This window comes from Lichenostomus cassidix, chromosome 1Aa, assembly GCF_008360975.1.
Source record: "Lichenostomus cassidix isolate B80296 chromosome 1Aa, HeHo_3.0, whole genome shotgun sequence".
NCBI lineage: Eukaryota > Metazoa > Chordata > Aves > Passeriformes > Meliphagidae > Lichenostomus > Lichenostomus cassidix.
The window spans coordinates 52,735,443-52,759,530 of NC_139480.1; the positions used below are offsets into that span (position 1 = coordinate 52,735,443).

The window sequence follows — 24,088 nt, forward strand, 5'->3', positions numbered from 1 at the left end:
GGAGAACTAAATGGGAAATCTGTCTGTAATTACTAGGTCTCTCCCTACTTTCAACACAAAGGACTTGAAAGTCTCATTCACAGTTACGGTGTGTCACTGGTAAAAGAAAAAGTTTGAAATACACACCATGGACAAGCAACTTTTTCCTCCAAAACCTGATGTTGTGACCAGTGCATGGAGTATCCAGACTTCTGTAGAACAGCAGTAGTCAATTCTGTATGAGTTGCATTTGATTTCATGCCTATGATGCCTAAAGGCTTTTGCTTTTTATACATTTTTTATGTATTTGTAGCTTTGTAGACTGTTAACACATGGTTATATAGCTCCCAGTATTTTTCCCACCCTTTCTCTAAGATTGTAGAGTAATAAGCTAACCCTGCTAACATTCCTGAAATTCTGTTGAGTCTTACTCTCAAGAACAGAACCTCTAACAAGGACATTTTGTTTTGCAACCAGAATGGGAGAAAAGCTTCACAAGAGATGATGAAAGAGAAAAGAGAAAACCATCACAAGAAAATAGGGCAAAGAAGCCCCTGGTCCAACTCCAAGAGGTGGGCTGGGGGATAACTGATTTCCTACTGGATTTACTGGCTGGATATACTGATCAATTAACCTTATAAAATTTGTAGAAATCCTTTATCAAGTGTGCATATAGCCATATTTATGCACCTGAAAGCTTTCATTAAAGATCTGCTTTTTATCTTACCATTTTAACACTCTTGCAAGGTTTTGTCCTTTTGTTTTTAAGGCAATGCCTATCTCTCCCCCTGCCCCCAAATGTTGCTGGGCATTCTCAAAGCACATCTCATGCACACACCCCCACCACACACACCTGACCCTCACATGAAAATTGCCACTGAAGAACAATTTAAGGCTTCAACACCAGTCCCACCAAAACCAAGTTCTGATAATGCATTATTTTTCTGCTTCTCCATGCAGCCCTGCTGTATTGGAGAGCCACTCCATGCTCTCTCCACACCAAAGCAAAGGGAAGCTCACCATTTGAAAGTTCTCCCTACAGCTTTGTCCACTGAGGAGAAAAAAAAAAAAGAAAGAAAAAAAAAGGTAGAAATAGAAAACATAGTGATCATTATCTGTTTATTTGAATAAATAGTACAACTGTCAAAACCCATGCATAAACATTCCTGCTGTGAATTTTAGCAAACATAGCATTGCATTGTAACTTGCTTACAGTACACAGCTCTTATCACTAAGATGGATGTCTCCAGCATATGACAAGTCCAGAATTTTATCTGCAAGGCTGGTTTTTAGTACTTAGAAATCCAGAGTAAACACTGTTAAAACCAGTAGAAAAGACTGTTAAAAATACATTAATACTGAAAGCACTGGGGTGTGGGGAAGAGGAGTAAGAAATCCTAGAAGGCTTAAAATGATTTTAAAAAAATCTGCCACTGTTGGTTTTTCATCTTGAAAAACAGAATGCAGCTGAGGACTATCTCAGCTTTCTCTGTTGCAATGCAGCTCATGGTAACTGAGTGTGTCAAGTAGATGCACCTAAAAGTCAAGTTGTATAGACTGGAAAAGACAGACATTCATTGAGTACTTACAAATGTGGGAGTTTAGGGCTGCAGAACATTCAGCTTTCTAGACAAACTCAACAGGATTCAGATTGGTACCCATATGTAAAACCCCAGTAACACAAAGACATCATGAATAACACTTTTAACACTGACTCAGCTTTTTGAGAGGCAAAGAAATATCGTGCATGTGTCACAGCAAGGCATGAAAAAAGCAGGCATCCAGAGAAGCTTTATGTACATTGCTCCTCCTGGAAACTGGACTGGATGAAGCTCCAGTTCCATCTGCCCTGCTCACAATCTGGTTAACAACAAATGCAGTGTCTGCAGAACAGGGAGATGGCCAGAAAGCAAGGAGCCAAGGAATGAAAGGTGTATTTTTCCTGTGCAACATTTACCAGCAGACAAAAACTGGCTGTGACACCTGCCCCCAGAGTTGGCAATTCCGTATCACCTGAAGGGAGCGGGGTGGAATGACAACTTTTTTCAATTGTTTACCACAAATAAACCCACATTAAACTAAAAGTCTGAGAGACCTTTCAGTTCAATGACCTCCCAGCCTCGTGATACCTTTATTCCTCAGCACAAAAGTTAGACCAACTTCACTAACCTGCCAGGAGAGCTGTTGCTGTTGTGGTAGAGTCTAGTGACCCCACCTGAACTGCACATCCACTTGTTCTAAGCTCAGTGTAACAGCAAGAGGTCAGCTCTTTCCAAAAGTAGTGATTCCCCAGAGAGCCTTACAGAGCAGAGGAGATCTGAATTTTTCATGCAAAGAAAGGGCAACTTCCTTCCAGCCTTTTTTTTTTAGAGGTGTGAGGAGAGGTGACCCAAGTAATCCAAATTCTAGAACTCACAACCCAAAGAAGCAGAAGCTCATTTCTCTCCCTCTGAGATGAAAAAAAAAACCCCATTTGAGCAGGGAAGGAGACAATCGTAATTGCACAATTATATCATTCAAATAGCATGTTTCCTCTTGAACCTGAGTTCAAAGGCAAATAAATGTTTGGTGTAAGAAATCATTTTTAGGGAAAGAAGATGCCTACTTGCAACAGGACTCAAGTGAGCCCATGAGCAGAGCAATTCTACCTGCTCTTCTTTTTCAGTGTTCTTCAAACACTCTGCCTAGTGTTTCACCAAAGGAATGGCTGCCCATAAAACAAAAATTGCTGCTGTGATCCATAACATCAGCAATCAAATCTCTCCTCTCTGTGCTCAAAGGAAAACAGTGATACTGTACACACATCCCACGTATCATTTACTCTGGAAATGCCAATCCCATTTCTTCCACCAAGCTCTCCTCAAAAATCTACTCAGGTGGCTCCTGTTGCAGCACAGCTCCCTGCACACAGCTCTGCACCAACCACATCACCAGGCAGGAGCAGTTCTACAGATGAGACCAAGCTCATCATTCCCCTGCTAGTTTCAGAAAGGACTGGGGGCAAATGCACTAATCCAGAGCAGCTCCTGACTGACCTGACTGAAGCTGCCTGATTAACAGGTGACAGTGGCCCTAGCAACCAAATTCCTCCTAGAAAACAGATTAAATAAAAATAAACATCCAAAGACTAGTTGGTCATCCCATCGCAAGACTTATTCTGTGTAAACACTGAATGGAAATAATACTGAGAAGAACAAAGTGAACACAAAGACTGAAGCCTTTGCCATTAGCTTCAGATAGTGCCTGGAATTCCCCTCAGCCAACCCACCCAACAGAACACACAAAACCTTATTTAATAGAAAGGGCTCAGCTTCTAAATAAACTCCAATGCTGGTTTTCTACTGTTAGCACTTAAACCTGGAAAATCCTCAAATGCCAGTTGCAACGAAGGAGTATGCAAAAGAAAGTGTTCTGCAGAAGCAAAGAGTCTCTAGCCATGAGGAAGGTCTCATGTTTTCCCTGCTTATTAAAGTAGTTAGTGGTATATTTTCTTTCTCAAAAGAACACTTGTGGATCCTAGCAAACAGCAGATCCACCTGGTAAAAGTGTTAAATACCTACACATTTTCAAGTGACCTAGAGAATACACATGCATCATTTTTAGTGGGACTGTCTTACAAACAGCTACAGAGAGAACACATCAGCTGTAGGAAGAATGCATGAAGTATAGGATAAGGCACAATGGGAGCATGCAGAGGGCGTGTTTATTGTAACTTCTGCCCGAGGAGGCTGAAGGATGAAGAGACCTCAGCAGCTTCCAGAATCACTCAACGTTCTTGTACTTCGTGAACAGGTTGTACAGAACCCTGAGTGTAGACTTCAGGTCCAAGTTGACAACATCTGTGGAAGAAAAGGAGAAATCCTTAAATTGCATTTTCTTTTCCCTCGTTTGTCCTGACAGGAACAGAAGTCCCCACCATCTCTGAGCTGGTGGAATCAGGAATTAAAAAAAAACCCCACAGGGTTCTGATCCCCCCCAGGACAAGCCTTTTAAATTTCCTGCCTGATGAGCTTCCAAACAGCTTTACCATCATACAGTCACAGCTAACTTCTCTCTGGGAAACAGAAGGTAATTCCCTTCCTCAGCTAAAACTGGTTACAGAGAAAGTCCTCTTCTGTCAGAGAGCTGGGATAAAGGCTTTGGGAAATACTATCCATGGTCACACCCTTCATGAGGTACTGAGCTACATCCACAACTCTGCAATGATACAGACCATGAATAAACAAAGCCTGGATCTTTAGCAGACTCCAAGCTTTCTATTATTTAATATATTTTTTTACCACACTATGTCAGGGAAAAGCTCTCAAGAAATAGCTCTTCCATTAGGACCTGTCCACCTATACTATAATCAAATGTCAAGAAATACCACAGATTTGATGTAGGAATTATGGGGGGAGGCACAGCACAGAGAAGGCTGAAGAGGTAGAAGAAGTTTGCATAGAATATGAAAGAAATGAGGAGGAAGAAGCCAAAATATACAGTGAACAATATATACAGAAGCAGAAGTAAAGAAGAACAGATAATTTAAAAAATCATCAAAAGACCTAGAAAGACAGCACACAGTTAACCGACCAAGGACAATTATTGTGAGGTCCAAGGGAAACAACAACTGCCTGCTTTGAAGAATCACTGCCAGGCCCTCTCCACCCTTCTCTCCCACCCCACACTGGATACCACTCTAACCCTCACACTTCTTCTCGTATTTTCAGGAACCTCCCAAACATTCTTTCTACACATTTTTCCTATATTATTTTACATAGTTCATCTAAGATTTTCAATTTGCATTTGCAAGAGAATCTTATCCTGCCCTGAAAGAAAGATCCTAACTGCTCAGAGGTTATACAGCCTGAAAAAAATAAATTACCTATCTGGATAACTGAAATATGAAACAGGCTTCTAATTTTCCCAGGTAATACAGAAAGTTGCTCACTACCCAGCATTCTCACTAAGTGAACAGCCAGAATCAGCAACCAGCATTGGTTCCTCTGTAACAAAACACAGTTCCCTCAGAGATTGATTTAAAATGTAAAGTTAGCCATGGAAAATTTTTTCAAGGCAAAGTTCTGTTGTACCTGAGAACAGAACTTTACCATGAAAAACCTACATCAAGCTTACAAACCAACCTGAACTAAAACACAAGCTTAACATTGCATGTTTTCTTAATTCATTTTTTTCTTTTCACATCATCCTGTGGTGGAAATCCCATCTCCATTCCTTGACAATGCAGACCAGTGGTTAATAACCACTGCTGCAAAAGTTATACTGTAATTCCAGTTTGCCATTTTCTTAAGTTCCAGACCTTGTTATGTCTTTGACTGCTGCATTAAAGAGTACAGAAATGCATCCTCCCTGTGTGGGTGATTACTGTGTTCCATATTGATCAGTGTCTAACAGGTGTTTCCTCCTGTTTCTTACAATAAAACATGCACAGTAATAACATTAGCAACAACAACTACTAAAATGTTAATGGAACGTGGCCATACATTCTAAAAGTAGTTTAAAATGTTCCATTAATTTAAAACTTCCACATTCCAAAACAACCTCATTAGAGGATACTAAATTAATCCACCACAACATGGTTGTGCTACAATAACTCAGCATCAAGTTCTGCTGCTGGCCCAGGCTACTCAATTTGGCTGGAAGAAGAGAGAGGAGATGAGCTGTAAGGTGCAGCCAAGGGGGGGGTCAGGCTCTGCTCCCCAGGAACAAGAGGAAACAGCCTGAAGTTATATCAGGGGAAGTTTAGATTGTATAGTGGGAAAATATATTACTGGGCAAGTCCATGCTATGAATCTGTGACACAAAAGCATTGTCAAGCAGCAAAACAGGCTGCCCTGGGAAGTGGTGCAGTCCCCAACCCTGAAGGAACTTAAAAGGTGTGTAGCTGTGGCACTTGGGAATGTGGTTCACTGGTGAACATGATGGTGCTGGGTTAATGGTTGAACTCAATTATCTTAAAGATCTATTCCAACCTTAACAATTCTAGGGTTCTAATTCAAGAGGCATTTCCTACCCAATTCATGCTGAAGGACATGGATTCACCTGACAGGTTTCCCAGCCTATTGGTGAACAAACAATGGATCCAAGTACAGCCCTAACAGAGCATCCTATACATAGAATTTTTTTCACAGAGCTTCAGATTCTCCGTCAAAATGAATTATCCTTCTGTGAAACACGTATTACATGACTGCCAAGATGTTACAAATCAAACTATTCCCAAGATGTGACTGTCCTCTCCATGGGAGTAGTATTTCAAGTCACCACACAAGCACACTCACTCCAACAGCTGGGAAATGCTGCCAGCAATGGCCACATACACAGAGGAGGAAGGAAAACACGAGAGATTGTACATCCTGCAGCAGCAAAAAGCAAAGAAAGGGATGTTGTATGAGCTAATTTGGCTCTCTAGCTTATATTAATAATTAAATTTTTTAATCAGTAAAACACTTAAAAGCATATTTTGCTGCTTCTTGAATCTATGCACTTTATCCCAAGCAAACAAAAGATCTGCTATAGTGTTTTACCACTCATGATAGTGTAAAGATGTAAGAAAGCCTTATGGAAAGATAAACTCTTCTTGTTCTCATCATTTTCAGCATTCTTCAGGAGAACTTTTCATCCCCCAGTTTAAAACAATACTGACAGAATATATAGGCATTTAATACTGTCTTTTGCCTTTTCCCCCTCCATAACCAGCTCCACTATTTGTTAATCTATTTACTATCACCACTTTGTCTCATTTTAAGTCAGACCAAACATTTCTTGGGGGCTCCTCACTTTGCTTTGCCCTGCTGAATCTTCTAACACATCGTTTGTAACACCAGGAATAAAAATTGCTCATTTAACAGTCATAAAGTTTTAATTCCTCTTTTCATCCCTAGTGCAAGGAACAATGCAGACCTCATCAATAATTAATTTTAAAGTTCAGAGACTTTAAAGGGAAAACTCAGTTTTTACACTTTTTAGTTCTGACTCCCACATCCCCAAAAATCAAGAAGATCATTTACTACTGGCTCTCCTAAAAAAATCCCTAAAGCCTTCCAGTTATCTGTCATTGAAACCTGATCACAGGAATCCAGACCAGCACCAGCTGGAAGAATGACAAGAATTAGACCATGAAAAGCTTTCTGCTTGGATTGCCATAGAAAACACCAGCTGAATTGATAATGTAGCACTGAGCAGCTCTGGAATGACTCACTAAAGCTCTGCTTGGACACCTCAGTGAATCTGCTCCAGACAAGAAGCACAGGCAGTGAGTCCCTTGGAAAACTGTCAAGGGGCTCCATTGCCAGCTCCACTTTGTGGTGCTACTGCCTTTGAATGGAATTGCAGTGAAATCCACCTGCTCTTATGCCTTCATACACAGTTTAAAGCCACAGGGCACATCCATACCTTCAGGACGAGCTTTTGGTTTCTTCAGTCCTCCATCCTGCATCAGCTCAAAGGCAAAAGAAACATTATGCACCTGAAAGAGGGAAAGGGTTTAGAACCTCTGAGTTACATAGGCATCAAAAACCTATGATGAAAATTTTTAGATGCTTTATTCTCTCGATACTTGGCACAGAAAATGAATATTTAACATTAAATCAACATTTACATGTTTAAGCATGGCAGAAAGTAAACATGAGCCATTACTAAATAAAAGCCTGTATCATTATAGGGCAAATACTCACCTTTTGATGCAAAGGAATTTAAGACCTCCAGATATGCAAGTGTAAAAATGGGATTGGATCCCACATGGACCAAGAAACCCCATTAAACCCTGGTCTCAGATCTCTACAACTCAAACAGAGCTGCATTTTTTCCTTCTGCCTGTCCCCATGGTCAACAACAAGACCTCACTTGCCATCCAGGCAACAAGGGATGCAACAGAAACAATCTAACTGAGCAGAGATGAAAAACATACCTGGGCAAGTAAGAAAGAAAAAACGAGGACACCACACAGAATTATTTTCAAACAACATTAGTCTTTTCTGTGCTATTATCAGCTGTGCAGCAAGCAACAGCAACATCAGAGCAAGGATTTTGTGCTAATTCCTTAGTCTTGTGGTGATTTGGCTTCCCCTACTCAGAAATGGAGACAAAAATCAAATTGAGTTTCTGTAATGAAGTAAATGCTTCCTAAAATGCTTGGTGGGGGCAGTTCCTGGATAGGCTGTGCAGAGATCCTGCAAAACAAGCTGTGCACATAAAGAGCTTCCTGAACAAACCCCCACAGATCACACATGAGCATAAATTCAGAGGAAAGAAAATGGACAGAAGGGAAAGAGAAAGAAAGTAGGTGTCTCCATTTAATCTCTCCTTTGAGGAATGAACATTATGACTTGAAGAGATCTACATAGCTGATTTCTTGTCCACACTCACTGAAATTTAGGCAAGGTAATTAGCACCATGAGTTCTGTGCAGTTTTGTTACTCAGGACTTTATTAATCTCTTTTACCTGCTGCAGTTCCTCCTCATTCTTTGTGACAAAACCAGTCACTTTCAACGTGATAATTGTTTCCTCCCAAAACACAGAGCCTACCTCTTCTTCTTCAATTAACAAATCCCCATTCCTCAGGGCAGAGCCTCCACACAAAACCACAACATGACTTCAGGAATACCAGATAATCCTTAAAAATTTCAACCATTAACACTAAAATTGTAACCCAACAGACAGCAGCTGCAGCTCAGCACCCTGCATTTCTATAAGGGCAAAAATGGAAGATACTGGGATAAAAAAGCAAAAGAAAGCTGTAAAGGAGAGCTTGTGTAAGATGGACAAGATAACCATCCCTCCCCAAGATGTAGGGCTGACAGCTGAGCAGCAAGTGAGGGGCTGAGACACAAGAACACTTCAGGCAGTACTGCAACCTAAAAATTACTTTGATTATGCAAACTACTGTACAGTACAAAGCACTCATTATTCTTTATTCATCCTGGATATTCATGAGCTTTACGTGTTGTCCAATGCCAGTGACAGAACACCTTTCTTCCTTAACTATGGGGAATTTACCCATTCACTTCACAAACAATTTTTAGTGGTTTTAACAAGTGCCACAGCCAGTGCCTCATTGCTACGGCTCTTAAAGAGAATATACCAGGTTCTGGTTTACCTGGCACAAGGAGAAAGGATGCAACAGTTGGAAAAAAAACATGTGATAATAATGCAAACAGAGCAAAACCTGGAGCTTCTACCCACCTTTTGATCAAAACTTTCAGGTGTTAAGTAGAAGTTGTGAAGTGGAACAAAATAGTCTTCAAGGAGACCCATGAGCAAAACCAAGTAGACACCATCTGCAAACTAAAGAGAAATACTAGGAGAAAGCATCTGTTTGTAAATCAGCATTCATAAACGAGAAGAACAAAGAATGTTTGGCCCAAATTATGTGTTTTGAGGTTTTTTTGCTAGTATGAAAGTGTGAGATGGTTCAGGTGTCTGTACTTGCTTTCCTCACATTCATTTTATTTGCTTTAGGAATCCTGCCAACTCCACTGCAGTATTTTTAAAAGTCCTAAACATCCTGGGAAACATGTTTGCACATTATATACTCTCAGTGCTATTTCCACAGTACCTGGTCGTTTCAATTGCAATCCCTCTTAAATTCTGTTAAATTTTGATTAAATCAACCAAAACTTGCAATTAAGCCTCCCCTGTTTCAGGTAGAAGTTAAATTTCATAAAAGCATTTTTTCCCCAAATCAAAGAAGATTTTTTATGATTTCAGCAAATACTTAATAAAATCCTTTTCAGCCATCCTGTTCAGTGTTCCTACCAGACCAGATGACTCCTGACTGGCTAAGGGGGATAAAGTTGTGCAGTTCTAAGACCTCTCACTTGTGATCCTGATAAGGTTTACATGACATCCTCTAAAAAATAAATTCTTGGGTATCTCTAAGGCATTAAATAATTTCTTGTGACAGATCAGCTGCAGTCACCCATTTATTTCAGCAAAGCTGTAAACCAGCAGTGAATGAATGACTGGTATTATACTAAGCCAGGCCCACATGAATTACCCATACTCCTGGTATAAATCTCTGGATGCTGTGCTTTTCTTTTTGTTGAGACAGTAAGATAACCATCTCTCACAGCTCAGTAAACTCTGGAAAGAAAATCTGCTTCTGCTTAGCCAAGCCTATGTCTGAAAATTCTCAGTTTACACAGATTACATACAAGAATTACATACAAGAAAGCCTCTTACTTGCGTTTCTAACTCCGTTACTTCCAAATTCAGTTTATTCAAGTGTTTGTTCACGAAGGTGATCAGAGACTATTAAAAAAACCCCAGAAACAGTGATGTCAGACACTCCACTCAGTGCTCATGTGAAAGGGTTAACACAACATTTAACAACATTTTTTAAAACATAATAAATGTGTGTGTGCTGCTTGCTTTTGCACAAATAAGAACACAGAACTGCCATTTTTGTTGCAGCAGATGCCAGAAATCACCAGATGGTGCTGTTACATGCAGCTCACTTTTAGCTCTCCCAGCACATGAAACAAATTTAGTGTCCTGAGAAAAGGCTGTGATGCCATTGGTGCCCAAAGGTGAGGTGAGCAGTAGGTGCATTACTGTCCACCCTGATTTTTTTCAGGCTCTTGAAGAAGATCTCAACAGCACAGGAGGACAAACCAGGGGACCACAGCAATAAGTGCTAAGCAGAAGAGCCCTGGGAAAAGCAACTCTTCTGTAAAAGCTCTGTATTTATATTTCAGCAAACTGCTTTATGGCTGAATCCCATTTTAGGGCACTGTGGAAAACATCATCCAGCTTTGAAACAGTGATCTTTGGGGATAAACATGCTTTTCACCACTTCAGATTCCTCTTCTGTTATTTGCTGGATGTTTTTAAATATCTTAACAAAAGCACAGGAAAAAAAATGCAATGTGGAAAATCAAGCTGGGATTTTAGTTTTTACCTTTTTGACTACACTGAGTTTGTCTGGGGCGTGATCAAAAAGTGTGTCAAAGGCATCGCGCTCTGGTTTGGGGAAAAAAAAATAAAAATCAGAACACCTCCAACAGCCAAGTATGGGAAGCAGGTTACCTGTGCAAAGCTTAAAGGTTTTTTTCTCAGAAAGTCAAAAAACAGAGACCCAAGTTAAAAGGCAGCACCCTATTTTGATGTCTGGCTATATGCCAGAGCAAGCTGCCCTAGGAATTTTAGAGGTAAATGAAAATAAATGTATTCCCTGATTTCCCCCTTCTGCCATTCAAAATTGGTACACAAAGTATGTAGGTGAAAGAAAAATTAAAATGATACACTAATTCTAACTATACCCCAATCCCAACCTAAACCATAGCTCTGGTTGCATCCACACTCAGCGTCAAATTCAGATATTAATTGGGTTAATTTAAAATTACTGGTAGTACCCCAGACATCAGTGAAGCTTAGACTTGAAGTCAAGTGAATTCTGATTCAGCTGTGTATGAAGAGCAAATCCTACATTCATTATAATGACTTAAATTGTTTTTACCTTCAAAGCACTGTCGCTATCAATCTCTAATCCAATCTCTTTACAACATAGTTTTTAACAGTTTTTCCATGATCAAATACTTTTCAGTTACAGAATACATTTTAACAGTTTCCTACAGTTAAATAAACAAACATATTTATTATCTAAATTCCTTTGGCATCTGAAGATACATTATTTAGCCCCTGTAGCTCCCTGACATTACTTATTACTTATTTTCCAAGTACCTTTTTAAAATTTAATGTAGATATGCTGCAAGAGGAGAAATTACATTGTTCACGTATTATAATGGGCAAATAAAGAAAATAAATTACTTATTTTTCATCTTTTACAGGAGCACACACTTTAAAATGAGAAATTACTTAACATCACTAAAAAAATGAATGCAAAAAGGGACATCTCTTGGCAGCAACATTAAAAACATGAGTTTTGTTTAGAACACCAGACATACACTTGGTAAGGCCTAGAGTCTAGCAAATACAGAGGAGGTAAGATCCTCCATGCAGAGGAATTAGAGAGGGCTGTTTGCTGAAGGTGGATAGATAAATAGAGCTCTTGGACATTTTGCCACAGCCCTTGAAACAGTGGTTTTCATGTATAAATTAAATGGTCATAATATGAAAAAGGTGTAACTCTCATTGCTGGGGACTGCAAAGCTTTTTACTTGAAAGTCACTAAGACCAGAACTAGGAAACATTGTCCTGTGCAGAATTTTAGTTCTGTAATTATAGAATCCTCTGGGTTGGAAAAGATCTCTGAGATCGTTGAGTCCAACCATTCCCCAGCACTGCCAAGGCCACCACTGCCCCATGTCCCCAAGTGCCACATCTGTACAGCTTTAAATCCTTCCAGGGATGGGGACTTCACCACTGTCCTGGGCAGCCTGAGACAGGGCTTGAGAACCCTTTTCCTAATTTTCCATAATATCCAACCTGATCTTCCCAGCACAGGTTGAGTCTGTTTCCTCTTGTTCCCTGGAGCACAGTCTGACCCCCTGGCTGTCCCCTTCTGTCAGGAGCTGTGCAGAGCCACAAGGTCCCCCTGAGCCTCCTTTGCTCCAGGCTGAGCTCCTTTCCCAGCTCCCTCAGCCCCTCCTGGCTCTCCAGACCCTTCCCCAGCTCTGCTCCCTTCCCTGGACACTCTCCAGCCCCTCATGTCTGTCCTGTTGTGTTCATTTCTTACAAATTAACCCAAACAACACAGACCAGGCTAAAGAGCTCAAGAGGTTCACTGGATGATCTGGTTCTACCCATTGTGCCCCACATCTGCATGGAGTAATAAAACCTCCCCCGTAACACATTCCAACCTCACGGAATTGCTCAACCCATTGCCTAGATCTGCTGAAAGAAAAGAGACTAGATTCCTGTGCCTGACACGAATGAAACCAAAAAAAAAATTCAGAGTCAACTTTGTTACTCACCAAATCTTCCCATCATCATCCTGCAAGTCAGAGCATTTGAAACATCATGTTAGTTCATGAATAATCAGTTTGGGAAGACAAGAGCATGGCCTTGACAGGCATTTTCCTGCAATATGCAGAGGGCCAACCACTTGTGCAAACTCTGAGCACATCTCAGACCAGACCCAAAGTGCTGCAGAAATGGCTCCAGCAGAACACCAGTGATGTTAGGGAGAGCCACTTGAAATTAATGGAAATGTTTAATTACATTTTACACACAATTATGACATGTTATCCATAACAATTTTGATGATGGTGAATGAATAAATGTGCTTGTGTGTGCATTTTCTGCAAATATATAATCATCAGATGCTAAACCACACAGCTTACAAGATGCAAATCCATCTATCTCACTTTAACCTGCTTTCTCTGAAAAAAATACACATTGTATGTGAATATTATGTAAAAAAACCTGCCACATATGAAATACATACATAGCCAGTGATATCATGCAGATGTTTATCAGCTGAAAAATCAGGCCCTAATTTGCACAGAGGAATCTGAAAGTACTCAGTGAATGCTGGATTCTGCTGATCACCACACTTGCCATAGGTATATTGTAACTGGATATGCAGCACATTAAACAGTAAACCTCTCAATATTGAGTAGCATCAAACAGCTTCATAAAATACATGTATAAACACACATGCAAATCTGCAAGCATCCTTCTTGCTAAAAAATGTCTGAGCCCCAGCCTGCATATTACATCCTGCAAACCACATGTGGAAGAGAGGACAAGCTCACTGCATTGTTCAAGAGCATGGGAGAGAGGGGAGGAATTTTGGCGCACAAACCTGAGCCAGAGCTCTGATCCTACAAAAACCACTATGAGATCTTGAATGTCCACACAGACACGTTATGATCTCATCTTTGAGCCTTTCCATCTGAAACATCTTCCCCACTAAGCACCACATGGAGCTTCACTTATCTTCAAAGCCATGGGAGGCTGAGCCAACTCTACAGGGAGCCAGTGCACTGATAAACTGAGGGAGGGCTCATGTAAGCCCCTCTCAGAAGAGCTGCCTTCAGGCCATGTGAAGGAAAACCTCAGCTTTCAGTTGAAGCCAAAATGCATGTCTAGCCTTCTCCTTACAAAAAAGGACTGTGAAAACATAAAGCAAAGTAATCTGGTGCAAAAAATTGGAGGGGAAAGAGGTTTATTTGTTAAATTTATTTTTGCTGAGCTCTTCTCCCCTTACAGATTTAACTGTATCGCTTCCAGTTTGAGAGGTATGCCAAAGAATTGCTTTTTGCCAAACTAATTCTTCCCCAAAATATCTACATTAGCCCTTCACTTGATAGAGAAAATAGTACTAAGCAGAAAGCAGGTTTATATAAAGCTAAATCCAGCAGGCAGAGGGAAAGAGAGACTCACAAAGGCCACTTTCAGTTAAAAGTTTCTAAGACACAAGAATTTCCAGAGGACACTTCTCCTTTGTAGCATCTTCCCAGAGACCAAGTCATTTCCATATAGTCCAAAAAGCACCACATGAAGGGATTTTGTGAATTTAGCAAGGATGAGGGAAGGTTAAATTCCTCCCCCATCTTTCCAAATGGTCTCACACCCTGCACTTGCAAAACAGTAAGTTTTGTGCTTACTCTGTCGTGGTTGTCAGCTCCTCTGAAACATGAGTGGTCTGAAGGAGGCCTTCACGTTTCTGGAAAGGAAAATGGAATTAGCAAAGGAGAAGCTCACCAGGGGCTCATCCAGCACCATTCAGCATCTTTCAGAACACCAGGGGATGAAGCAGGCTCACTAAGTTTCACAGAGGTGAAGTTGCTGTTCACTCCCAGAACAGTCAAAGGGGTGTCTGGGAAATGTATTTATACACCTAGATTTGCAGCTACCTGCCTCACTAGCAATTCTCCTCCTCTGACTAGAGTCAACATCATGCCTGGAACACAATTTAGAGTTTGTCAGCCCCATCTGAAATCCCCCAGGGCAGCTGGTCATGTCACAGTGTCACCCAGCAGCTGGACACATCTGGCAGCCTGAGCCTTCCGAGAGGTCTGGGGCTGAAATGACACGGATGGCTGTCCCCAGGCCAGGCTCCAGAGGGCTGGCACAGCTCTCCTGGAGCAGGCATGGCACTGGGGCCACTGCCACACACCTGACAGGGACACATCCTCCAAGGAAACACAGGAAGCTCAGCTCATGACTTCACAATGAACAAACAGTATCTCTCTGATACTGCGTTGTCTCTCCTTGGCATGATTTTCTGCATGAACAAGGAGCCTCTACCCAAGAAAAATGGCATGTGTTGAGACTCAGTTTCAAAACACCTCAGGGGCTGGAAGTGCTTTCACCTGAGTGAAAAACTTGCTTAACAACTCTATAGGTTCTGTTCAAAATTGTGCCTGAATGGAGGAATTTCATTCCTCACTTCTCCATGCTCAAAAAACTGACAGAAAGAGCTCAAATCTAAGCAGCCATTGAGGAACCAGGTCTGTCAGAATGACTTAGGGGAGGGCTAATGAACATTTCAAGCTCAGGTAAGCAGGGAAACCACCCAGACACAAGCTCTGTACATGTTTACCATCTCAATTGTTTTCACCAGCTGAAGCCCAAGCAAAGAACTTCTTAGAGCAAACCAGCTTTGAAGAGGAGCACACATCCTTCCCCTGAAGCCATCTAAGAAGTGAGAATGGAAATCTAAACACCAGCAGGAAGAACTGCTGCCCTTCCACTGCCTGCTCAAGCAATGAAGGCAGGCAGGAGGGAGGGAGCTGGTACAGCTCCATGCCCCAGGGGCTCTGGGCTGGCTGCTGCCAGCTGGCCACATCTTCACTGCCCCACTTCCCTATCACACTGCCAGCTCATCCTGCTCCCCAGGGAGCCATGGGAATGGCACCAGCAGGTTTGGGGGAAAAGGCAGAATGACAGCATGGATGGAAAAAAGAGGAAGCACCCAGCAGGGCAGTGTTTTCTTGCATACAGAACAATGCTGTCTGTATTCCATCCCACCATGTCTCTGCTTTGTTAACAGAGGGCTCTGGACCTTGCAGCCCAGGGAGAAGATGCTGCAACCTGTGGACAAAACCTCAGAAAGAGATGACTAGTGGGAAACACCTCCAAATGCCTGGTAAGACAGAGGAATGGACTCCAGCATTGACCCCTCAGCTGGTGGAAAAGGAAGCACCTTCCTCCCTCTCACACCAAGCCTAGCTCCCTTGACCTTGCAATCCAAAAGCAAATGTCATTCCTTGATAAAACTTTGATTCCTTCCACCACTGGCACCAGATACATTTATTCTTCATCCTGCCTTGCCTCTGACCTTTCAGCCTGCAACTCAGGCTGAAGGGAATTACTGTAAAAATACCCCAGATCTCCCAGCAGCACCAAGGTGAGACATGCTGCAATTTTAAAAGTGAGGATGAGGCAAGCTAAGCACGAAAGATGACAATTCCTGAGCCTTGTAAAAATAACCAACACATTGAGCCTTAAGGACAATTTTTACACTTCATTCCAAGAATTTTTTGTTCTCCTGAATTAAAGTATTTCTTCACCATGCAAGCTTCCATTTCAAATAGCAGGCAGAAGAGTCAGCTGGAAAATCTCAGTATTTTCAGTTCTCACTGGAAGCATCACTGAAACCAAGAGTTTCTCTCCTCCCTGCCTCCACTGAGGCACATGTTGAGTGACACCAGCATTAAAGCATGTACCACTCTACACTCTTAAATCAGCACTCAGAGCAGCTACTCACAGGATTTTTACTAGAAGAGCCACCTAAACCCTTGCCCTGCTGGGACTGTTCTTGAGTAACTTGGGCACGAATTGCCACAGTGACCTAATTTCCTATTTCACACAAAAACCAGCAAGAAAACTAATTTTGGAGGATGATTTCAAAAAGGCTTTCAAGTTCCTTCCAAGTCAGTAGGTTTCAGGAACTCTGCTCATGAGAGGGGCTACGTCATGGAGGCCATTATAAAGGAATAAAAACAAAATTGTTTTTCTGCTGGGTTAGTCTTGTAGTTGTTCCACATAATATTGAAAGACAGATATATAGGGAAAGGTTCTTCCTGCCAAGGAAGGTAAAACAGAAAGTCATCTCCAAAATATCTGCAGGTTTCTGAGCAAACCAAACTGTGCAGGACCAAAAAGGGATAGTGTGTTGCTGGACAGATCCAGATTGAGCTACAGATCTTTCTCACACTCTAAAGCAACTATTTTTAATTTAAAAAAAAAAACAAAAAAACACAGCACCGTAAGAAAGTCTCAGTCAGTCACCTCAAGATGCTGAAGGAAGAGAAGAATTCAACAGAAGGGCAGAACTGCCACAGAACTGTGGAGATCTGGACAAATACTTTCCATGCAGCACAAAGCTCTCACAGTATTATCTTACTTCATGGATCAGGAGAGTGAAAGTCAGAGAGGAAAGAGCCCACAACGCTTACAGAAGCTCATGAGGTGTTCTGCATTGCTCTGGGACAAGCTGTGGAAATGCACACAACTTGGCTAAGCAGTAACTTGTTAAACCAGTTTATTTTCATGGTGTAAGCACAGTCCTTTTGGGCGAGAAGCACCTCAGGGACCTGCACAGTGTGAGAACAGCTCAACAAAGTTGATAAAGATCATCAAAGTCATCCATGAAAATGAGACTTCACTAGTTTTGAACACTGCAGTGAGGGTGTGTTCTTGCACCATACTCCCACAGCACCTTGCACAGTTTTCTTGCTGCAGGGTCAGTTCTGAAAGAACAGAAGTCACTTAAACATTATTTACCCCCTCAGATGTATACCCAAGCAAATGGAAGCATTTCAATGAAAACCTCTCCATTAATACCTTACATTAACTGCGATCTAGTGTGGGGATACGTAACAAGAGATCATTTAACAACAAATTGGTAATAATGGCAATAATCTTCTTAATAGTAGTTTTCTTACTTGGATTAGGAACAGTATTAACCTCATTGCCATTCTGTTTGTCATTAGCATAACAAAGGCTAAACAAAGTCTGTTTAAAGAGATCTGTCCTACCAGACTGTATTTTCAGACTAGATTAGGGATGCTGAACTACAAAAATTCAGTTTGCCAAACTAAAAGGCCAAAGCTCTTGCTCCAGAACCAACATGCTGTGTTTCCCACTGCCCCTTGCTTTCCAGTTAAATAACCAAAGCTGAGGAGCTGCAAGCTTTTCCCAGGAGTGGGTTAGGGACTGCCTCTTGCCCAGGGCCAGCTCATGACCATCTCCAGGCTCCAAGAGCCTCTAGGATTTAACCCAACTCTCTCTGTACGTGACACCTTCACTCTCTTGGGGACACAGGTGTTGCTCTCTCTCTCTGCCCTAGTTTCTTGTCAGCCTTCATGTCATCTTGTCATCGCAGTCCCAAGATCCAGGCACTCTGGTGAACCAGATGGTGTCTCCTCTACATCCCTCCAACAGGAAAAGAAGAGGAAACCTTCTCCACAGCCTTCCCTCTGCTGTAGAGCTGAAGGGTTCTGAAGCCTGAACTAAGGACAAGGAAAAGAGAGGCTTTACCTCTCCCCCTAATGCTTCTTCTGACTTAGCAGCTTCAGAGGACACCTCACTGTACTGGGCAGGAGAAGGTTTTGAGCACCAAGGTGTGACAGAACTGCTGAGCAGCTTATATTTACATATTCCTCCTTATCTTTCCAAGACAGACAAAAGAAAATTTGAAAAGAAATCAGTCTCCTATTTACATTCATAACTAACTCACTACTGCTTTATACCTACCTTACTGTTCTTATGTTCTTGAGTCTAACTTCAGTTCTGAAAGAACTAAAGCAGTTCAAAATCACCTCCTACAGATCATATACACATTTATTGAGAACCAGGGAGTATCCATCAATTTCTCATTTACATCACCCCCTGCACCTCTAGAGCATCCAGGCAGACAGCCTGGAAAACACCATGACTTAAATATAAAGCAAAATGAGGCTCATCTCATCAACCACCCTGCCATTTGGAACGGGATCCCCATTTGCAAAACAGGGTGTGAGATCACTTGATCATCTTTACTCTTGAAAGGAAACTTACAGCTGGAACAGTAGATGGCACTTGCAGAGTGAGTGCCACAGCCAACAGGCACAGCAGGAGCAGAGTGCCAGCTGGAACACATCTGCCTGCAAGAAAAACTGGGTTCCCATGCTACAGACATGGGAAGCTTTCACTGGAGTAGAAGGCAAGGGAAAAGCAAAGTACAGACACTTGAAAGTAGAGTCTTTGCAGGGGCAAAGGAAATGATCAACACCAAGCAGAAAAAGGAATAACTAGAGCAGTATCTAGGGCAGGGGGGAAGCAGTCAGGGATCCTTAGGTCAGATCTCTTCTCCATATCTAAGAAAAGCTAACAAAAACACAAGACTGTGAAAGAAATGATGAAAGTCTATCAGGCATGCCAAGGAAAACAACTTGTCTAAGTCTGCACATGAAGTCATCAGGGAAAAACAACACTGCTAGCAGGCACTCCAGACTGGGGAGATTCTATGTGCTGAAACTCTTTTCTGTGCTGTTCATGTTTCGATGGCTTCTCTACAAAAAATGCATGGCAAAAAGAAAAAAAAAAAAATACTGAAGTGACAGAAATGACAGACCCAACGCTCCCTTGTACAAAATCCCATTGCAGACTTTCAGCAACAACACACGCTGGCTCCAAACACACTAAAATCTGCTGTTCTTGGGGTCACATTCAAGCACACGCGATCTGAAAATTCCTTCCCGGGCTTGGGACTCACCAAGCAGTGCAGAATCCCATGCCAGGAGGTGGTACTCACCCTCACCACCACCACCTGCACAGCCACGTGCTCAGGCAGCCGGATGGGAGCTCGGAAATGCATGGCCAAGGCCACCAGCAGGTGAAGGATGGAAATCAGGTTCTTGCCGTGGATGGCTGTGGGGAACCAGGGAAATGAAGGAAGTAAAAGAACACTGAGGTGTTGTTTTAAACAAAGAGCTCTGGGGAAAGGGCAGTGAAAAATGCTTTTGGTCAGCGCAGGCTTCTCTTTTTATCCTTCTTCCCCTTTTTCCTGAATTAGTAAGGCCTACAATGTAACTTGACAGATGGCAAAGCCTAGACTCAGCCTTCCTTTAAGCCTGACTTACAAGCCCAAACCCTTCCACTCCCCCTCTGACCAACAAGGACAGGCAGACTCAACCACTTGTTTTTCACTGCACTGGAGAATACTGCAGAACACTGCTCTTAGCAGACTTCCTAAGTGATATCCCACTTTCTGAGACAAAAATCATTATAATAGAGTCCTTACAATCAACAGTCCACTTGATGGTCCAGCCGTGGGGTCGGAGCAAATCATGGACAGCTTCCAAGACCGTCTGCAACTTCTGTTTCTGACCAATTTCAGATTGTGTCACCTCTGCCACGTTCAGTTTACGGTCAGCCAACTTTTCTGCATTAAAAAAAAAAGAAAATAAAAACTAAAAAAGACAGGCAAAACCAGATTACACTGTGTGGAAATAACAAGCACAGACCACTGGGCAGAGCTGGAGTCCACTAGAACTTTTCTAGGAGAATTATTTGCCTTGGAAGGAAAAATAGGTGAAAGTAAAACTTTCAAAGTGATTTAATTCCAATAAAAATATGACGAAACTGGTAGAGTCTGACTAAACATACTCATCAATCAGGTGTCAAAATATGTAACAGCTTTCAACTAGACATCAAGTTAGCAGCAATATTAATTTTACCTCCCAGTTTCTTCCACTGCAGAAAAGCATTTGGCAGAACACTCTTCACTAAAAAAGGAGTCTGCACAAGGGTAAAGGACTTTTTAAAACAGTTAATTTAGGACCAACAATGGGAAATATTGAGTGAACATTTACTTCAGCTTGATAAGCTTTATTTCAGGTTAGCTGAAGGTATGAATTTCAGCTAAAGCACATTTTGCACCCTCAAAAGCCATAGACTCATGACCCAGGGATCTGTACTGGCTCAGTGGAACTAATTTTAAAAAGCTGATACAATCTTCTCATGATGTTGACATTGTCACATCATAGTTGATTACTTCCAAAATGAAATAATGCGGGAAAACGTGTAACATTACATTACTACAATTTCAGTTGTTTATGTAAGATAACTATTTGTGGCCGAAGTGGTAGACAAGTCATTCTTCTCTTCCTCTGTGTTGTGGTCCTTGCAAAAGAGACTTTCCCTTTTTTTATGGGAATTTTTTCCTTTAAAATTCCCATAAAAAAGGAAAAGCAGAGAGCTGAGGAAGGTGGCGTAGAGTCCTCCAGCCATCAGAGCAATGGGAGCAGCTGATCTCTGTTCTCTCCATGAAAAATGTGGCCAAACTCATTCTGCTGATCAGTCTAGGAAGTCAGGACTGCTTGGCAATATATCCAATTACATAATACTCCACTCTTTAAAACAAAAAACCCACACTTCACCAAAACTGAGATTTTAAAGAATTTAAAGATTCTTTCAGAAATGTTTCAGAGTTGTCAAAATCTATTGTTCCAACAATGGAGATATTTCTGCTCTCAAGAGTATGCTTTTTCTGGACATTTCATCTAGCTGAAGATATACATTTATTTCTTTTTAAAGTGGCAGCAATGCAAAAGTACTCTCGTAACCCAAACAGAAAACACACAGAAGTGCATATTTTGAGTCCATGCCTGCTACCATGTATTCTCATTTTCTCTTTCCCCCCCTTCAAAAGTCATACTATCAGGACCTCAAAAAAAGCTCTCAGCCCAAATGCTTTCAAAAGCAACCTATGCTGACAGAATTTCAGACCACAGGGCAAACACAAATCTCTTCATGCTTTTCCTACCCTGTATTTCAGCTGTCTGGAGAATAATTAGTGCAGCTAATTAGAGCAGCTTTGGAAGAGGGTAACTTTGTGCCCTTGCAGTCTCTGGGGCTGCCTTCTCCTGAGCGGACTCACCCAGCAGCTTCTGCAGCACTTGCCCATCATAAAGATCCTCTTCAAGCTGCTTGACAATGATCCTCTCCTCCACCAGAACATCATTAATCCAGTCAATTAGAACCTGCAGGCACACAAAAAGGAGGCAAATGCCTAAAACCAACTGAAATATGGTCCTTTCACTCAAGGCAGCAATCAGGAATATAAAACAGATGAAGTGCAAGCATGTTTATGTATTTACAGGAGATAATAACAGAATTTTAAAAACGTAGAATAAAAGCATCTCATTGTTCTTAATTCAGGTCTTGACAACACGACAAAGCAGTTTATCCTCAGCTATTGCAGAATACAAAAGTCCAGAATTGAGATCTTGCTCAAATGGCTCTGATAATCATTTCACAATTTTAACAGTTCCCATATGCTAACTACCATAACTATAAAAATCATTCAGTCACCTGTACAACAGGAATGAGCATAGAGAACCTTTAAAAAGAAAAGGAACTGAGTTAAGTTTTCCAGGTGCCAAAGATAATTATTTCCAAACAGTTACAGGTAAACAAGTTGTGACTGTTTGAAGATGGTAGCAGTGCTCTCCTCCAATTCATCATTTGGAAAATTAAATTGTTTTCACAAAAACAACACAGTTCTGTGGGAAGAGACATGATGTTAACTCTTGCTACTTCCTTGGTTCTATAAGAGAAGAGTATTGCCACTCACAGACATGAAAAGTCCATGAACTATAGCCACCTAAAACAACAAGCTTCATCTAAATGTTCTGTAATTTTTAATTTGCATCATATAAAATGGTGGATTCCTTAAAATCACTTTCTGATTAGACCCCATATTTCTGTCTCTCCTTGGAAATTACGATGGCTAAGAAACTTTTGGGGTTTTAACATACAGGCGATTGTGAATCAAAACCAAATAACCAAAATACAGACAGGCTTGCAGTGGAAAACACCCACCTTGGGAATCCTAGGGAACACAAGGATTTGGATATGTTGGTCATGAGGACGTTTAAGTTTTTCAGCCTGGCTACTGATGTTGATTCAACCTAAAAACCTCAAATAAATTCGGTCAGGCTTAGTGACCATGAAGAAGTTTACAATGCAAACACGAAATACTAATGCTTCATGTGCCTCTAATCCATATCTTTAGTGCTTCCAAAGCACTCTGAAAACAGGCAGGGCTGAAAGTCACCTCTAGAAATAGCAACAGTGTGTAAGTGGCAGATTTTAGCCAGGTGATTTGGCAATTGCTCAATCCATGGAAAGCAAGGATCAGCATCAGTGCTCACATATGTAAATCACTGTCCAGAGGGATTGTAAGCCCAAGAATAAAAATGAGGGCTAATTAAAAGTTTCACAAAAATTTATCACTGAAAAACTTTAGGCAAAAAACCTACACAAATTAGACACAAATTAAACAGGTCTAGCCGTAGTTATTCTATTATTTTAATAATTTAGCACCTGAATCAAAGAAAAATATCCCAAAGAACATTCTAATTTCTCTACTATTCAGACTGCAACTCCAGCTCCATTAGAAAAAGAGAATCTGCAATTTATATTTAAGGAAAGAAAAACATCCAGATGGGTTTTTTTAACAGCTGTTGAAGACTGGCAAGTACTGTAATTAAAAAAAATCCCAAGCCTTTTTTGATTGTGTCTTAATTAGGAGCCTGGAAATTTTTTTCTGCACAGTTGATTTTTTGGGGGTTTTTTTGGTAACTTTTACAAAGGAAACAGCACATTGCTTATTGAAACTTTCTGACTCTGCTCACGGAAAGTCAGCTCTCTCCAGTTCTTTGTAATTTCTCCTCCATACAAAGGCAGAAGCAGGAATTATTCAATAACCTGAATGTCTAGAAATTTTACCAGCCTGACACAGACACATTGGTGCTTGGTGGGGAGCAGACAAGAGCTTTTCCTATGCATGAAAATAAGCTTAACTTGGATCTGTCTGCTCTCACACTCCTCTACCCATTCCTTCATTCCTGTGCCTGCACTTCATACATCTGCAGCTCACTAGTGCATTTTGAGCTCATAGAAAGCTGCTTTTCTATAGCCTTCTATAGTATTTGGGTATTGGTAGTGTGGTTTTAAAAATTTGATGCCATATTCTGGTGTTCTCAAAACCATGCCTGACATTTCACACACAAATAAAAGCACTTTTGAACAGGGCCAAATGCTCAGACACACATGCATTTGTAGTGGGAAAAATTCAGAGTTCAAGGGCATAAGGACCCCACAGTCACCACAGTATAGTAGAGAAGGAAATGCAAAACAACACAAAAGACATGAACACATCTGGCACAATGGGAAAACAGGAAGCCCAGGCACCAAAAACAGCAAAGAAAG

General features: G+C 41.3%; 1 protein-coding gene across 1 annotated transcript in view; it reads right to left on the reverse strand.

Moving 5' to 3' along the window:
• Positions 1-1,081: 1,081 nt before the first annotated feature.
• PARVB (parvin beta) overlaps positions 1,082-24,088 on the reverse strand; it is a 48,396-nt gene continuing 25,389 nt past the window's right edge. Inside the window, exons 4-13 of the mRNA XM_085048973.1 lie at positions 21,753-21,855; positions 20,115-20,255; positions 19,626-19,741; positions 14,491-14,549; positions 12,853-12,872; positions 10,878-10,939; positions 10,160-10,228; positions 9,161-9,262; positions 7,372-7,444; positions 1,082-3,818 (exon numbers count right to left, since the gene is read on the reverse strand). Coding sequence (XP_084905099.1) covers positions 3,742-3,818; positions 7,372-7,444; positions 9,161-9,262; positions 10,160-10,228; positions 10,878-10,939; positions 12,853-12,872; positions 14,491-14,549; positions 19,626-19,741; positions 20,115-20,255; positions 21,753-21,855 — 822 coding nt within the window. The 3' untranslated portion in view covers positions 1,082-3,741. The remainder of the gene's footprint in view (positions 3,819-7,371; positions 7,445-9,160; positions 9,263-10,159; positions 10,229-10,877; positions 10,940-12,852; positions 12,873-14,490; positions 14,550-19,625; positions 19,742-20,114; positions 20,256-21,752; positions 21,856-24,088) is intronic.